The following is a 17,975-nucleotide window of genomic DNA, read 5'->3' as shown; positions in this document are numbered from 1 at the left end:
CCCAGAGGTTGAGGCACTCTGAAGTGGAGCAGCAGCGACACCAAGCCTAGCCTGCTGCTCCTCATGGGACTATGGGTCATCCACCCAGGGCCACAGTCCTGCGGGGAAGGCAGGGGCTGTCCAGAGTCGCTAAGACTTGCCCAGGGCCCTGAGGGTCAGAAGGGGGCTCAGTCCCCATCCCAAGGCCATCATCTCATCCCTCCCCGGTCTCCTGCCCCAGGCCATCCTCCCTGCATAATGGGTGGGGGTGGGCTTCGACCTCCCCAAGTCTCCTCTGGCTGTGCCAGTGGAGGCCAAAGCCAGTGCTTTAGAGGCCAACAGGCTACTAAGTAGTTCTTCCAGCTGGAGCACCAGGAACAAAGGTAGCTTTGAGGCCAGCGCTGCCCTGGGCACAGTGAGCTGGCCATGGCTGTGGCTGTGGCCGTGGCCAGCTGCTAAAGGGGCCTGACCCTTGGATCTTGGACTGTCCTGTTGAGGACCCCAGAGGCCAGGTGGGTGTGCAAGGGACTGTGGTAGTTCACATGCCTGGAAGACTGGGCCCAGAGAGGGGGCAGCAGTGCCTGGCCACGAATGGCTGGGGTGGGGGCGGGGGGCAACATGGGTTCAGGCTGTGAAGGGACCTGGGCTAGTCGGTGGCTTTGATCCTTGGGGAACAGAGTTGAGCAGACCTTGGGGGCGGGGGGTATGTGACAGCAGATGCTCAGTCTAATGGAGGTCTCCTGGGGAGACACCAGTGGGTTGCCATGGAAACAGCACATGCCTGGCTGTGGGGTGGCACCTTTCAGGGTCACCTGCCTTGAGGACTGGCAGTGACCAGGCTGGGCTGAGTTCTCACTCAAGGTTATGGTCTGGCTCAGGGGAGGACCCAGACAGCACTCCAGGGTCAGCTGAGCTTCACGGAGAACAGGTCAGGGTGGCTTAATTTTGTGCACCATCTTCAATGGAAGGATTCAGAGGTGTGAGGGTGCTGCACGCGCTGGCAGGACTCCCCTGAAGGAGCCCCATCACCTGCAGACCTGACCCCAAGGCATCTAGGTTGGCCCGGGGCTTGTAAGCAAGCAGGGCTGTTCAAGTGTGGCTGGAACCAGAGCTGGGGTAGGGCCATGACCTAAGTGGTGAGTGATCACACATCCTGTCCTGCTCAAGATCCTCAGTGTCCAGATGGGTGAACAGTTAAGTCCCCTCCTGCCTCCCCCACCACCTGCTCCACTCCCCAGACAGCCACTGTCCCAATTTCCTCTGCAGAATCAGCAGGCACAGAACTGGGTTGAGTCGGGGAGGGTAACAGGCTGTCCTAGGGCCAGCATGCTGGGCAAGAGCCCCATGGGACTTGGGGCCAAGGGCAGACCCTGGGGACTGGGGAGTCCAGAGGAAAATCAGAACATGGCGGACAGACAAGTGTCACAGGAGGAGGAGAGTCAGATGCTCTTGTCCACAGCTAGGGCAGGGCACTGCCATCTAGAACCTCCCATGGGCACATGGAGGTAAGAGGAGCCCTCCCCAAGGTTAGGACACATCCAGAGAACAGCTTGAGGCTGAGTCTTAATTTTATTATTTATCTGTGTAGTACAGTCTCTGTGGTAGCAGAAATATATGCACAAAAACAATTCAGAGTTTAGAGTAAAAAAAGTCGGCTAAAATTTACCCACTGGACACTAATGCTCATGGATTCACAGCTCTGCTCCATTGCACCACAACCCACGTCAGTGCCGCTGTCTCCCAGAGTGACACCAGGACGTGGGGGTGGGGGTGAGGGTGAGGGATGGGGCTGGGAATGCTGGTCAAGGCCAGGGCAGCAGCCTACGCGGAAGGATTCCCTGGAGGCTGCCTGTGGCCAGGAGAGGGAAGGAGGGAAAGGCTGGGGGCTGAGGTCCCCACACTGTGAAGCCAGAATTACAAAGCACACCAGTCAGAAGGGGCAGGTGCAGGTCATGTCCAGTCATAGAGAAGCTCGTCCACGTATCAACATATGTAGCAGGCGCAGGAGGGCTGTGGCCATCTGCCCGCAGAGCTCCTGGCAGCTCCTATGTAGCCTGCTTCTCCAGCTGCCACCGCTCTGCCCAGAGGAACATGCTGCCCGGGGAGCCACTTCACAGTGTGTCCACTCCCTCGTGTCCCTTGGGAGCAAGAGTGTCTACATCACATTGTCACCTACAAGAAGCCTGGTTACAACGTTCACCAGTATATTAATGATAAATTTAAAATAAAAAAACCAAAAAACATTAACCGAAGTACCTGCAGCAATGCTGTCCGCTCCTGCTGGCGGCCGTGCCCACCGGAAGCCTCACAGCCCGGCGTGAAAGGCCGCCTCTGGTTCCGGGGCTCAGAGGCTGATCTACTGCTCTACTGCCTACACTCTGCTTCCCCACCTCGTCCAAGTCTTAGTGAGATCGTCAACAAGGGATGAGATAAATGTCACTCCACTTTAATGTCTTCATTATCATACATATCTGTGTTCAGAGATGTCCGGGCCTTCATGCTGCAGGTGCCACAGTCACAGTGCAGAGGGCCCAGCTCACGGTCTCCCGCAGTCCAGTGGCGAAGGGCTGCTCCTCCCCAGTCACACCCCAAGCTTCCTCTTCTGGTCGAAATAGGCATCAAATCTGGCTTGCGCATACTCCTGGGAGACAAGGAACAAGGAAGGCCAAGGCCTCAGCAAGGGCTGTACTCCTGGGGCCCTGCCCACGCGGCCGGCCCAGGGCCCAGCTAAGAAGACACCGAGCACAGTGTGGCCCATGCTGCAGCTGCTCTGAAGACACAAGCTGCTGAAGCTCTCAGCACTGTCCCCACACCCCCTTATCTCAAAGCTAATGCCTGTCGAGTGCCACTCAGAAGGACCTCATCTACAAACCTGGCCTTGTGACTGCCCAGAACATTGGGCAGCCCTGGGACAATTCCAATTTTAACAGCAAAGATCCCAGAATGTGGGGAGACAGAGAGAGAGGTCAACTAAAGAAGGTGCCCGTATTTTCTAAGATCACTGGCAGCGGTCACAAGGAGCACTACACGGGGGAAGGGCTGGCCAGGCTATTTCTGCTGTCAAGCTGCCATTCCCAGATCTGCTCCCCTATCTCTCCAGCCGCACGCACAGCAATTTCTGAGGACCCACTCCCAATCCAAAGTCTGCGCTAGGAGGGTTACCTTTTTCTTTTTTCTGAGTACTAGGGATTGGACTCAGGAGTACTTAACCACTGAGCCACATCCCCAGCCCTTTTTATATTGTGTTTAAAAACAGAGTCTCACTAAGTTGCTTAGTACCTTGTTAAGCTGCTGAGGCTGACTTTGAACTCTTGATCCTCCTGACTCAGCCTCCTGAGCCACTGGGATCACAGGCATTATGGGCATGTGCCACCATGCCTGGCTACACTGTGACTTTTTGAAAAATTAATCTGGAGGCAGAATTTCTATCCCCCAAACATGAACCCATTTTAAGGGTACACTGTAGTTTCCACAGACACGCCCACCATGGCAAGAAAGGCCCCGGGTCCCCTGGAGTTCTTGGGGCTTTGCAGTCAGTACCCTTCCTCTCCCCCCAGTACACAGGCAGTGCTGCCCTGACCTGTCCCTAGACAGGCCTCAGTCCTACAGCAGCACCCACAACCACAGCATGTTGGTTCTGGCACCTGAGAGTACTCTGCGCTGTGCAGAACAGGGACCCGCTCCTTCCCCGGGTCCCACTCTGTTTACGTCAGCACCTGCCCATCAGCACTGTGCAATTTCCCGCTTAGGTCTATTGAAACTGAAGGTGTGGCCGTGGTGGCGCACACCGGCAACCCCAGCAACCTGGGAGGATGGGACATTTGGATCGCCAGTTTGAGGCCAGCCTCAGCAACTTAGCATGACCTCGTCTTAAAAAATAAAAAGGCTTGGGATGTAGTTCAGTGATAAAGCACCCCTGGGTTCAATTCCCAGTATGTAACAACTAAACTTGAAAAATAAAATAAAGGTGCCATGAGCAGTTGAGCACTACCAGTTGTGGCCCACCTAGCATGTGGGATGCCCTGGGTTCCAGCCCTGGCACTGCAAAAGAAGAAAACGGGGAGGGAGAGGGGTGCTTCCATTTTGTCGAGCTCCCCTTTATCTGGCTCTCTGTACCCGCGGGTTCCACATTCATGGACTGAAAATACTTAGGGGGAAAACCTGCATCTGTACTGAACCTGCAGACCTTCCCTGGCACAACAGTCACACAGCACTGTATCTTAAGGTAGCATAAGCACTCCAGAGGTGACCAAAATGACAAGGGAAGATGCATGCAGTATTTTATGCCAGGGACTTGGACACAGCAGATTAGGGGAGAGGGTTCTGGAACCACTACTGCTGGACTTCCCCACTACACTTTTCCCCTTTAACTGTGTTTTATGGAACTTATAAAATATTTGCCTAGATCATAAGACTTTTCTTTTTTCTTACAGAAGCCTAATAGTTTGGCCTTTTACAAGTCCATTTCAAGTTAACTACAGTACATGGCATGAGATCAAGAGATTTTTTCCCCCCATAACTCTATGGTTGTTCCTTTTTTTTTTTTTTTTTTTTTTTGGTAATGGGGATTGAACTCAGGTGCACTCCACCACTGAGCCACATCCCAACCCTATTTTGTATTCTATTTAGAGACAGGGTCTCACTGAGCTGCTTAGTGCCTCACTGTTGTTGAACTTTGAACTCGCCATATTCCTGCCTCAGCCTCCCAAGCTGCTGGGACTCAGGCGTGCACCACCACACCTGGCCCCACATCATTTTTTGAAATGAATTACTTTGGTCCTTGAGTGGGAGAGTGTGTGACTGTGGACTGAACCCAGGGGAGCTTTACCAATGAGTCACATCCTCAGGCATTTTTCTTTTTTGAGACAGGGCCTTGCCAAGTTGCTGAGGGTAGCCTCAAACTTGTGGTCCTTCTGCCTTAGCCCCTTCCCAGTAGTTGAGATTATAGGCATCTGCCACCAGGCCCATTCTTATTATGAATTCAATTTGTTTAACAAACATATAGCCATTTCTTATATCAGTTTTGGACATTTTTATCTTTCAAAGACTATGCATTTTCATCTACACTGTCAAATGTGCTGGCACAAGGACTGGGACTGTAGCTCAGCAGTAGAGCACTTGCCTAGCACATGGGAGGCACTGGGTTCAATTCTCAGCACCACATTAAAAAATTAATTAATTAATTGAAGGTACTATTCCCATGTACAACTGACAATATTTCTTAAAATAAGTTTACACAGTTAGACCTGCAGAGACCCTCCTCTTGACACCCTATATTGGTATTGTGTTCTTTTTTTCTTGTCCAGCCTCAAACCTGGAATCCTCTGCCTCAGCTTCCTGAGACACTGAGGTTACAGGCAAGTGCCACTGTGCCCACTGGGGATTTTCTAGATAGCCTTCTGTTTTCTAGATATTCACCTTTTCTAGACATCAGTTAAGTTCCATGAGGACACATCCTTTAAGATTTATTAAACCCTGTTCTCTGGCACAGCACGCACTGCTCTGAGCGCAGGAAGAGTGGATACCGCAGCCGAGCACCCGGTAAGGACCAGCAGGTGAAGCTGCCTGTCTCGGCAACTGCTGATAACCGCCTGCCCACCCTTCCCAGAGGACTGGAGCATGCACTCTAACTCTGCATCGCCTCTTTCCTCTCAGTCTCGTCAGTTTTGTTTCATGTCTTTTACAAGACAGCTGGGTGCACACTTAGTATTTTACGTCCTCTTATTACAAAATGCCATTCTTCGTCTCTGGTAATATTTCTTATTCTGAAGTCGGCTTTGTCTTACAGTGTCATCTGACCAGGACTCCAAATCTGCTTAAAAAACCCAATTTCCTCTTATTTATCTGCCTAATGGTGTCTTTACATCACCAAACCTTCTGCCTAGAAGTGGAAATCACCTTGTGCAAAGCCGAGGAGGACAAGACGAACCAGCACCTCCCACACCTGCCCCAGGGAAAAGGAGCCATAGGCCTGGCTTGTGCCATGTCCTCCCTCAAGATGAAGCCCCAGCACAGGGACTTCTCTAATGGTGTCAATGTCAAGGACAGTTCTTACCATTAAAATCACAGCCTGAATTGGCTACAAGCCAATTGGCTACAATTCTCCTGAAAAAGAACCAGGAGATAAGTACCAATACTTATCAACAAGAACCAGCTTCTGAGGCTGGGGACATGGCTCACGCGGTAGCGCGCTCGCCTGGCATGCGTGCGGCCCGAGTTCGATCCCCAGCACCACATACAAACAAAGATGTTGTGTCTGCCGAAAACTAAAAAATAAATATTAAAATTCTCTCTCTCACTCACTCTCTCTTTAAAAAAAAAAAAAAAAAAGAACCAGCTTCTACCCAAGCTGGGCACTACAGGTGGGCACAAGGAGTGGGCAGATGACCACACCCTGGCAGCGCAGGAGGAGTGCCCACACTCTGCCACTCAGGCTCCCTTATGTCAGAAGGTCTCGATCTCTCCAGGCCTCCTCAGACCACAGGCCTATCCGGCACTGCCCTGAAGCTGGGTGGCAAAGCCAGTGGGCCCAGGAGTGAGGTGACCTCCCAAGGCAACAGTGAGAACCATGCTGTCCTGGTGCCACCAGGTCACCACTTTCAGGGTCTGAGGGAGCAGGTCACTTCTGCGAGTAACAGCCACTGCTTCCAAGCACTCCCATGCGTCACAACATTTCCCCAGGAGAAGATGAAAGCTACCTCTGAACATACCATGTACCCAAATTCAATGGCTGAAATCTTGGCCTGTACAATGGACCAAAGTCCCCAGAAGAAGTGGGATGCGAGGGCAAACCTGTAATCACAGAAGAAACACGTGAGCTGCTCAGTGCCGTCACACCCCTGATGAAGCCCTTTCCCACTGGATGGCCAGCCATCTGGGCTGGATGGGGACAATGCCTTGACCACTTGGTGGGATTACATGTCAGAGGGCACAGAGGGACCTGCAGGAGTGAGCACACCCAGCTGCCTGGCTACAGCACACTGACAGCACAGGGACGGAGACCATGGTGGCCTCACTGTTGCCACAAGTGTGAATGCGTAGGCGCAAGTGAGAAGAGCCCTGCTGGCCCGCTGCCTCTCCCCACAGGCCCTGGGACACTGCTCCCCAGGCAAGGGCTTCCCAAATCCACCCTCATGCCTCTCCCTCCCTGCCACAGAAGGGGAATGAAGCAGATGAGTGCGTGAAACTTGCCATCTTCTCCAGCCCTCTCTGTCACCCTGAATCCACATTCCTCCTCAACAATGCCTGAGTGTCATTTACATGACCAGCCTTCCTCTGCGTCCTGGAGGTCCCTGGCCCACCTAGTCCCTTGGTACTGCCCTTTCTGTGGGTTCTCCTCTGCCTGCGCTTTTCTGTTTCCACTGGTTCCAGAAGCCAGAGTGTCACATGAGCACAGTGGCAGCAGCCTCACACAGCCAGGTCCTGCATGTGGCTGGACCAGGCGTACTGTCCCGGTACCCAGTACCTATCTTAGCTGCTGATGCTGGAATCAGATCTCTACGGTCCCTGCCACCACAGGAAGCAGAAGCCTCGATTTTGGATGAGGTGTGGGCATGACCAAGCACTCCAGGCAGTTTATAAAGGGGCAAGCTGTACTCGCGGCTTTCAAAGGAGGATCGTTACCTATTGACTTCAAGCAACATGTCTTCTTCTATAGCAGATTTTTCTTCACTACTGAGGTTTTCAAAGTCATTCTGGAATGTAGTCAAGTAACTGGAAATAAAATGGAGCTTAAAAAAGAAGTGACTGTGTTAGGACCAATGCTGGTTGAAACAGACGCCGTTCATCGCTGTGCAGAGCACGCAGCTGTGTCCACGGTTCTGCTGGAAGGGTGTGGCGTGGGGGCTGCTAGTTCTGGAGGAGTGATTCAGATAGACTCAGTTTTTTCCCTAATTAAATCCACACTTAAGTTTTTCATTATCTCCATTTTGGAGAAAGGTTTGAAAGAGGGTACACCTCTTTCAAACCTTTCTCCAAAATGGCCTGTGTGCCATGCGGGGCTCCCAGGAGCAAAGCTCTGGGTTACCCTGGCGCTGGCAGGCGTCCCCTCAGGGTGGAAACTGCACTGGACAAGACGGAAGTGTGTGCCTTCCCACCCTGCAAGGCCAAGACTATTTACACACATGTTCATAAACTGGCCAAGTCTGACTTTGCTTTGGAGGAAAAACAGTTTACCCGAGACTGTTCCAGGCATTCAGACAGCTCACCCTGGCAACTCTAGAATGACCAGACATTTAAAACTATTTCATCACAGATGAAAGAAAGGAAATACAAGATCACCTCAAGAGATGCACAAGGGCTATCTTATAAAGCTCCATACCCATATACTACCTTAAAAGTTTTCAAAAAAAAAATGTAACTGGGGCTGGGGATACAGTTCAGCTGGGAGAGTTCTTGCCTGGCATGCACAAGGCCCTGGGTTCAATCCCCCATACTCCCACCCACCCCCCCACACCAAATAACAACAACAAAAAACAGAAAATGTAACTAGGAAGGAACTTCTTTAAATGACATGTTGCTGTGTGATTTTAGCGGTTCATTAGAATGAGATCTCCTCTGACGGCCTCCCTGGCCTGCTTGCCAGTCCTGATGGACAGCGCTCCAGCTCTATGACCAGGGCGAAGCTGTGCTCCCCTCCCCAGGCAAGCAGGCCCCCCTCGCCTGCCCTTCCTTCTCATGGAGTCCTGGCCGCCTGGCTCTGCACATGTCAGGTTCACCCTCCTCAGCCTCGAGATGTGGCCAGAAGAGGGCAGTCGCAGTGCCTGGCCCCTCAGCAAGGCCACAGTGAAAGGGCATCCAAGGGGAATCCAGGAGTGCGGCTCAGGACACTCCTGAGTGAACTGAGGTGGCAGTGCAAACACACCTGTCCTCACCTGACCCTGTCCTCACTCCTGATTGCTGTGTGAGCTGCTGTTGCCACTAGTAAGGTGCCAGGACACAGAGTCATTGTACATCAGGGCCATTTAGGGAGGTGGGCTGAGCTCTCTCCTGCCCTCCCAGCTTCACTGCCACCTGCTGAGCCTGTACTTAGGCCTTAGGGTGATCTAGACCACAGGCGGGGTGGGGGGTGGAAATGCGGGGGGGATGGGACGGGGGTGTCCCAGGAGGAAATGACGCTCCTCCAGTAGCGCAAGACAGGAAAGGGAACTGCTCATGCTAAAGGCATTTCCTCCAGGTACTGACCATGGCGTACAGGACTTCTGTCTGCACAGTGTGAAACCAACAGAGGAAGGGTCACATTCCCCAGAAAGAAGCCCAGAAGGCACAGGCTGGGCTCTGTGGGAAACACTGGAAGCTCCTCTGTGAGCAAGCAGTGCTCGTCTCCGACAGAGGACAACTATTTCCAGCACGGATCTCAACAAGGCTGAAGTGTGAAGTTGGCATCCACGTTAACAGAAAATAACATTTTTAACATGAGCAAAAGGGTTTGCCTAACCATGACACAATTTTAAAAGGGCATCTTTAAAAACATGTAATTCTAATTGCATGAAACTGACTTCTGTAACTATCTTATCAAGTCCATAAAAATGAATCTCTTACCTGTTGTTTCCTGGTGGGATACTTGAGAATGTTGGCAGTAAAGAAGGGGTACTTCTCATAGCTATAGTCATACATCCATTCGCAGAAATGATTCCCAATGTCAAATCCCCTGAAAGAGGAGACAGCGCAGTGTGAGCACACCTGACGCCTCAGAGCCCTCACTGGGAAGGGCGGGCGCGTCCTGCCCGGGCTTTCTGAGGGCACAGGGTGTGGCAGCTCTGTGGACAAGCAGAGCGAAGCAATGGGCATCAGAGTCACAGCTGTGGAGGGCACAACGCTGCCACCCACCTGGCCTGCCCCACCGCCTCAGACGCCTCCTACAGCAGTGCTGAGAAAGCGAAGAGGCTCTGACAGGCCACAGGAAATGGCGAGTTCCATCCATAGAGCCCCTGGCCCAGCGGCCACTCTGGCCAAAGCCTTCTCTTCCAAGAGCGGTGCTTCCAGCTCAGGTGCTGTTGCCACTCATCTTGTCCTCACATCATTTCATAATGTATCACAATAAAAAGCAGTACTGAAAGCTAAGCCTTTGGTGCGACATTACCTGTAATTATAACTGCTGTATTCAAAGTCAATGAGCATCAGTTTCTGTTTTTCAGAATTCTCTCGGCCTTCCAGCAATAAGACATTACCTGCAAAAAAGTTTGAGTGGCAAGACTTAGAACAGAAAGCTGACGTTTTTAGAGCTGAGACTGACTCTTGCCTCTGTGGGGACCCTGACTGAGTTCAGTTTGGGTCCTGCGGCTGGAGCACAGGTGCACTCCTACCAGGGTTGGCCTCCTACACGGAAAGACTCCAGATGCACCTATCCAGATCCTGGCCACCTCCCTGGCACCAGGAGGCTCACTGTGGAACACAGCCTGGCCTCTCCCTCCTGTCAAGGCCGCACCTCCCAGACGTCTGGCACACTGGAGCTTGGTGACCTAAGCACCACCACTCACACCCACCCCAGCAGCCCTGGGACTGAGCTGCTGGCAGTGGCTGGCGAGGGCACAGCAGCTGAGGAGCTGACATGGTGTCCTGCCACAGCTACCACAGGCTGAGCCCGAGGACAGCACAAGCAGCAACCCTATAAGGACAGTTCCTTTAGCGTGGAATTTCGGGAACGAGGTCGGTCAGCCGCCAGCCTGACATGAACTCAGGCCCATGCTCCTGAGGTCCGCACTGTGAGCCCTCGAGCATCTCAGCACCTGGGCCAGTGGACCCTTTGCTACTGTCTGGCCCCTCTCTCCCAGAGTCCCTGGTGAGGGTCTCTAGGCTTGGCAATGTACTTCTCCTACATCCAGGAGCACTGCAAAGGAACTTTGGAGGACCGTGTCCCAAACGCCAGCACAGAAGAAACGTACAGCTCACATCCCCACCTGTTCCTCCCTGGCCATCCAGAGCCACAGTGGTGCTGTGCGCTGCCCTGTCAACAATGGTCACCACTGAAGGCCATGGCTGGCCCCCAGGGCTGCACTGAACTGCCTGTGCCCTGCTTCCCTCGACTGAGCCCACAATTGGTCAAAGGTGACTGGGCTCAAACTAGTGGCTCACTGCAGCTGGAACCTGACCAGGAGCTACTGTGGAACTGAAAACCAACTGCTAAGGCAAGAGGACCTCTTGACCCCAGGAATTCGAGGCCAGCTTGGGCAACACAGTGAGATCCCATCTCCCAAACAAAACAGACTACTGAGCCTGGCAAAGAAGGTCTTGAAGCAGGACCACAGCCACCTGTGACCTCCAAGGACCAGGACAGCAAGGCAAGCTAGGAAATGCCAGCAGCATCAGTGGGAACTGCACCATCAGGAAGCTGAGGCAGGATGACTGCAAGTTTGAGCCCAGCCTGGGCAACTCAGTGAGAGCCTGCCTCAAAAGAAAAAGAGAAAAGGACTGAGGACGTGACCCAGTGGAAGAGCACACGTGGCTTCAAAACCAAGGAGGGGAGGGAGGAAGGACCAAATTGGAAATCACGCTGGGTAAAACTCCGAGACAGTAAGGGGCCCTATGGCGTTGTAATTTCCTGAAGCAGAGCAACCAACAGTCATTAACTGTGCCAGCTGGGACAACCAAGAAGGTGGTCTGAGGCGCTGCCCCGTGCTGCTCGGTGGGCCAGGAGGGGCCTGCATGGCTGCTCCTGGTCTGCCAGCTGCTGCAGGACGAGGAAGCCCCGGGCAACATGCACCTCAGAACATTTAAGTCTTTAGTCCAAGTTCCACATTTAGTGAAAAATCTTTCAGATTTTTTTTCCAAGTCAACATTTTAATAGAAGTGGAATGATACTCTATGTTTTTCTAAAACTTGCTTTTTTTCCTCTTAATATAGCCTAGAGATTTTTCTGTTGATAAATAAAAAGAATAAGGAGAGCTTTACATCTATTTTTATTTTTTGGGTTTTGGAAATTGAACCTAGAGACCACCGTGCCACATCCCCAGACCTTTGTATTTTTTCATTTTAAGACAGTGCCTAATTGCTTAGGGCCTTGCTAAATTGCTGGGGCTGGCTTTGAACTTTACAATCCTCCTGCCTCAGCCTCCCGAGCAACTGGGATTACAGGCATGTGCCATCAGCCTAGCCCAAATTCTTTTTAATAGTTACCCAATACGTACTGTCACTGCAGCATAATCTGATGTATCAAATAGTCCTGTGATGGCCATTTGGTGTTTATCACACATAGAGCATACACACAAATCCCATCTGTAGCATTACATGATGACTCTTACCTTCCTGACAGTCATTGTGACAAAATACAACTGGAGACGGAGTAGATTCAAGCAGTGACCTGGAAAATCAAGGTGTCACTATCACCTGTCGAGGATTAATGTAGGCTGCCCACAGCCCCGCTGCCCACACCAGCTCTTCAGTGCTCCCACACGCACAAGGCCTCTCTGCACCCGCTCCCTCCTGTCCCAGGCAAGGCAGCCCCTGGGTGTTGGTCTGCTCTGATCTATTCCTTCCCAGCATTTATGCAACTTGACACTATGTCATTGTTTACTTGGACTAATAAAAATGACATCTTGGTCACCACTTCCTCACATGACGTACTGCCCAGCACAGCAGGGGGACTGTACATCCTGGACAGATATGTATGTAGGTACGCAAGCCTGCCCAGCCCCACCCTGAGAACAGTACAGGGCCTCCTCTCAGAGATCAGTCTCAGGATTCGCACAGCTCCCCAAAGCTCAGGTTTGGCATTTCTCTCATCAGCTTGCACGCCCCCACCTGCTTCTGCTCCGAAAAAATCTACTGCCCCAGACTTTGCTGCCCCAAGCACCAAACTACCTGTCTGAAAGTCGGCCTCCCCCCGTGAAGCCTTCCTGGAACACAAGAGAGTATCTCGGGCAGCAAGACCCACCTGTCAGACCCGCCTGTCAAATCCACCCTGCAAAACCAGCAACAGATGCCAGGCACAGGATGCGCTTCACCAGCGCCAACTGACAACAGTTCTAGTGACCAAGAGTAGCTACATTTCTGGATAGACGTGCTCACTTGTCAGGAAAGAAGTCAATTCTCACCTGAGGTTTTTCAGTTCCAAAGGCAGATTGTAATTGAGGAACTTGTGAAGCTGTTTGATTCTGGATTCCCCAGTAAATTTAATCCTCAGCACTTGATTTAGATATCTGTTAAAGAAAGGTGAAGCTTCACTGCTTGATTCTCAGACTTCACTTAGACCGTCCCAGTCCAGAAAGAAGAGGGAAGGGTGGCGACTAGGGATCCAAGGTTTTCTGGGACGCTAGCTCTGCCCCCGCCCCGGGGAACAGCATTTCTGCCAAGTCATCTTTCTTGGTCCAGGAATTAATTGCTCCATGTAAAAAAAACTTACCCCAGAGACAAACACTACCCCTGAGGGCCGGCGCACCAGTGAGCCAGCAGAGAAAGGCCTCAGCCTGCCCTGGTACAGAACTAATCGAGGCCTGATCGATCGGACCACTTACTTTTCCATTGTTCCAAAAAGCCATTTTGGTTCCTTATTGAATGGCATTTTCATACCATGAAATGTGGCCATTTTTTCAGCTATTTCTGCAGAAATATCTGGCAAACTTAATTCTTCAGTGTCTAATCGCCGGCTCTGAAAGAAAAAGGGAGTTAAAAACTGATATTTACCAGGTCATCTAACAAGCGTGAGATCACACAATCATAGGAATTAGAAGTCAGTTTTTGCACAGCATTTCAGTCTCACCCAATTAACAAAATTTCCTGCAGAATGGACACTCTGCCCTCACAGATGGTGACCCAGCAACTGCCATGGCAATTCCACAGAGAGGGCAAGCCACCTCTCAGAGTCTATCCTTACGGATGCTATATATATATATATATATATATATATATATAGAGAGAGAGAGAGAGAGAGAGAGAGAGAAGAGAAGAGAGAGTGTGAGTGTGTGTGTGTGTGTCTGTGTGTGAGAGAGAGTGTGTGTGTGTGTTATATACAATACCTTTCATTATTTATTTATTTTTATGTGATGCTGAGGATTGAACCCAGGGCCTCGCACGATATAGACGAGCAGTCTGCAGCTGAGCCCCAACCCCATCCTTATGAATGCTTTTTAACTTTAAGAAAGTCCTTCCTTAAATTTCAATGAACTAAAAGCCCCTTTCCTATGGTGATGTGATTCTGCCCTCTCACACCCGCAGCACCAGAATCCCTGTTCTCAGCAGCGTGCCTCAGCTGGGGTTCTGCTCTGCCCTGCACCGGTGGGATGGTGTGCTGGTCAGAACCAGTGCTGACCAGGGGGTACCATGAGTTCAGCAGGAGCCAGGGCCAGTGGCTCTCACTGTGTCCATTACATCTGGCCTGGCAGAGAGCAGGCTCTGCAGGCCACACTTGTTCTGGGAGCTCTTTCAAAGTGTTCTCAGGGGGCCTAAAGTCCAGGGGACTCTGCAGGTCTTGCACATAAGCTACTCCCTACAGACCCCCAAGGGACGTGTCTCTAAAGGCACAACACAGAGGGCACAGGGCCAGGGACGTGCTCCCCACTTAGACAGTGCATCTAACCCAGGTGCTGTGTGCTGAGAGCCCTGAAGGCACCAGGCTGTCTCCCACTCGACTCAGGAATGTCGTGTTCCACGACATTCTCAACAGCCATGCCACGATCCGGACAGGAAGCTCAGCCTCGAGTGGAGGATGCTCGGCCTTCTTAAGGCACCTCCCGTGGCTTTTTTAAGGGCCAGCATCATATGCCCATTGATGAAGGAACACATTCCCAGAAATGTGGTGCATTGCCTGTGGCACACCTGGGCTGTGGCACACCTGGTCTGTGGTTCAGCCTGCTGCTCAGGGGCTGCAAGGACCAAAACCAGATTAGATCAAGCACAAGAGGCAGGCAGGCGGGGGCAGGCTGCTGCCAGCCTACAGCACACTCTACAGTGTCTTCTCAGTAGAAGGTGGAAGCTCTAAAACAACAATAAATAGTATAGTAAATACATAACCAGTAACAGCCTAAGTTGTTATTATGAAGTTATTATGTGCTGCACATAACTGTATATGCATGTATAAAAGTATATTCAATGTGACTGCTAGCACAGTGTTCACTTCAGCATCACCACAAATGTGTAGAGTGTAGAGTGCTCAACTCTGACACAATGTCACACAGCAAAAAAAAAAATCCTTCCATGCCATCATAATCTCCTGGGACCACTGTCATACATGTAGTCCACTGTTGACTAAAGTGCTATGCAGCACGTGGCTGTAATTTGTTTTGTACTGTGGAAAATTTAAAGTTAACCTGCTCAGGCTGGGGCTGCAGCTCAGTATAGAGCGCCTGCCTAGCACATGTGAGGCCCTGGGCTCCATCCTCAGCACTACATAAAAATAAACAAATAAAATAAAGGCATTCTGTCCATCTACAACTACAAAAATATTTTTTAAATGTTTAAAAATTAATCTCCTCAAAGATGGACAAATCTGGACTGGGGATGTGGCTCAAGCGGTAGCGTGCTTGCCTGGCATGCGTGCGGCACAGGTTCGATCCTCAGCACCACATACAAACAAAGATGTTGTGTCTGTAGAAAACTATAAAATAAATATTAAAGATTCTCTCTCTCTTTAAAAAAAAAAAAAAGATGGACAAATATCAGTATCTGTTCCTTCCTCAAAAGTCAGAAAGGGAAATGGAGACTATTATTCTTAGGAGTCATTAATCTCACATGACCCTTTGAAAGACAGCTACAGGAATCAAAAAGGACAGAATCCTCAAATCTAATGCGGTGGGCAGGCAAGGTGGCACATGCCTGTAATCCCAGCTGCTCAGAAGGCAGAGGCAGGAGGATCACAAGTTCAAAGCCAGCCTCAGCAACTATGAGGCACTAAGCAATTCAGTGAGACCCTGTCTCTAAATAAAATACAAAATAGGGCTGGGGATGTGGCTCAGTGGTCGAGTGCCCCTGAGTTCAATCCCCTAACCAAAAAAAAAAAAAAAAAAAAAATCCAATGAAGTGGCCAAGAGTAAAACTAAAAATGATGGGTTTTTTTGTTTTTGTTTTTTTTTTAAGAGAGAATTTTAATATTTATTTATTTTTTTAGTATTTGGCGGTCACAACATCTTTGTCTGTGTGTGGTGCTGAGGATCGAACCCGGGCTGCACGCATGCCAGGCGAGCGTGCTACCGCTTGAGCCACATCCCCAGCCCCTAAAAATGATGTATGATATTAGTCTGAATCAAACAAAACTGACATATCTGTGGGTCAAAAACAGTCTACTACAGTTTTATGTGGTTCAACCTAGTATTTTAACAGAAATTTTTAAAATCTCAACAGGCATGGCGACACACACCAGTAATCTCAGCAACTGGGAGGCTGAGGCAGGAGGATCGCAAGTTTGGTGACAGCCTGAGCAACTTAGCAAGGCCCTCAGCAATTTAGTGAGACCCTGTCTCTAAAAAAAAAAAAAAAAAAAAAAAAGACTAAGGATGTAGCTCAGAGGTAAAGCAACTTGGGTTCAATCTCCAGTACATTTAAAAAAAGACAAACCCACTATGGTAAGTAAGATACAGTGGCGCAGACCTATAATCCCAGCTATTTAGGAAGCTGAGGCAGGACAATCACAATTGTGAAACCAGCCTGGGCAATTTAATCAGAACTTGTTTCAAAATTAAAACAAATCAAAACAAAAAAACTGAACCAAGCAAACAATATGTAAACTTAGAAGAAGAATAAGATAAAGCTGTCAGGCTGAGCAGGGTGGCCACACCTGTACTCCCAGCTACTCTGGAGACTGAGGCACGAGAAACACAAATTTGAGACCAGTCTCAATTCAGTAAGACCCTGTCTCAAAATAAAAAAATAAAAAGGAATTCTGGGGAGTAGCTCAGTTATAATCCCTGGCACCACAAAAAACAAACAAAAAAACTCCACCATGTAGTAGGTGATATGTACAAAGTGTGCAAAATTTTCTAGGATCTTGCGATCAGTTCCACAGATGCCACAACCTGTGTCCTGTTGCTGTGAGACCCCATCTCTAACATATATAAATTACTCCGTGGTTAAGTGCCCCTGGGTTCAATCCTGATACCAAATTTAAAAGTTAATTAATTAAATAAAGGTACTGTTGTCCATTTACAACTTAAAAACAATAACCAAAAAAGCTTTAAGACAACAAGAAATGGAAAATAATCCTGACTATTTGGAAGTAGAGGATTTAAGTAAGGCCTCTAAACCTCTCGGCACCTGGGAGCAGAAGGACAGGGCAGGAGAGACCCTAACAGGGAAAAGCCAAAGTGAAGGGAAGATATTGGAGACAAGGGAAAGAAGACGTGACAGGTGTGCTGGGAGCCCAGATGCTCCACCAGCAATTTCTAAAAGAAGGCCCCAGGCCAGGTGCAATGGCACACAACTGTGATTCCAACAGCTCAGGAGGCTGAGGCAGGAGGATCACAAGTTCAAAGCCAGCCTCAGCAACTTAACAAGACCCTGTCTCAAAATAAATAAAAAAAGAGATTGGGGATGTGGTTCAGTGGTTAAGCACCCTGGGTTTACTCCTGGTGCCAAAGAAGGCCTCAGAAGGTGAGAAGGATTAAGGGAAAGGGGAAAGCTTACCGGATGATGCAAAGGTGACTCTCACATATATTTTTAATTTGAATGACCATGTCTTTGTAGGAAAGAAACAGGTTCTGATATACCAAAAACAAAACAAACAAACAAACAAAAATCTGTGTGTCTATATATATTTTCTAATTCAGTTTAATAACAGGTCACAAAATCACTTACTTCAAGCCACAGCATCAGGTTCTCTCCATGCTGAGACATGGAGTCCACCTCTGTTTGCGGCTCACATCAACTGACCATTCACACACACACATCTTACCGGAATGAACTGCTCCAATCGGCCTTGGGGAAAGATGCCATAGAGCTTTGGCCCAAGTGACCTCTCTGCGAGAATGGCAAACATAACGCTCTCCAGAACCATAGCCTCGGCCCCCTAGAACAGAGGGCAACAAACCAGGTGTTTACTGAGTGCCTGCTCTATGCCAGGCATCTCACGA

The 17,975-nt window shown here is 50.0% G+C and overlaps 1 protein-coding gene across 4 annotated transcripts in view; it reads right to left on the bottom strand.

Moving 5' to 3' along the window:
- Positions 1-1,529: 1,529 nt before the first annotated feature.
- Positions 1,530-17,975, bottom strand: part of Chka (choline kinase alpha) — a 57,744-nt gene continuing 41,298 nt past the window's right edge. For 3 of the 4 annotated variants that reach the window (XM_046445004.2, XM_046445001.2, XM_046445002.2), the window contains 9 exons: positions 17,798-17,911; positions 13,431-13,564; positions 13,011-13,115; positions 12,219-12,277; positions 10,061-10,148; positions 9,520-9,628; positions 7,603-7,709; positions 6,690-6,771; positions 1,530-2,620 (listed from right to left, as the gene is read on the bottom strand). In XM_046445004.2, the coding sequence (XP_046300960.1) occupies positions 2,561-2,620; positions 6,690-6,771; positions 7,603-7,709; positions 9,520-9,628; positions 10,061-10,148; positions 12,219-12,277; positions 13,011-13,115; positions 13,431-13,564; positions 17,798-17,911 (858 nt within the window). In that variant the 3' untranslated portion in view covers positions 1,530-2,560. The remainder of the gene's footprint in view (positions 2,621-6,689; positions 6,772-7,602; positions 7,710-9,519; positions 9,629-10,060; positions 10,149-12,218; positions 12,278-13,010; positions 13,116-13,430; positions 13,565-17,797; positions 17,912-17,975) is intronic. The other variant, XM_046445003.2, reaches the window with a different exon arrangement.

The sequence above is a fragment of the Marmota monax genome, unplaced genomic scaffold (assembly GCF_021218885.2).
Source record: "Marmota monax isolate L192 unplaced genomic scaffold, Marmota_monax_Labrador192_F-V1.1 WCK01_AAM20220418_F8-fsc00038, whole genome shotgun sequence".
Taxonomy (NCBI): Eukaryota; Metazoa; Chordata; class Mammalia; order Rodentia; family Sciuridae; genus Marmota; species Marmota monax.
The sequence above is the reverse complement of the archived record's forward strand: the minus strand, read 5'-3'. Positions and strand labels throughout refer to the sequence as shown.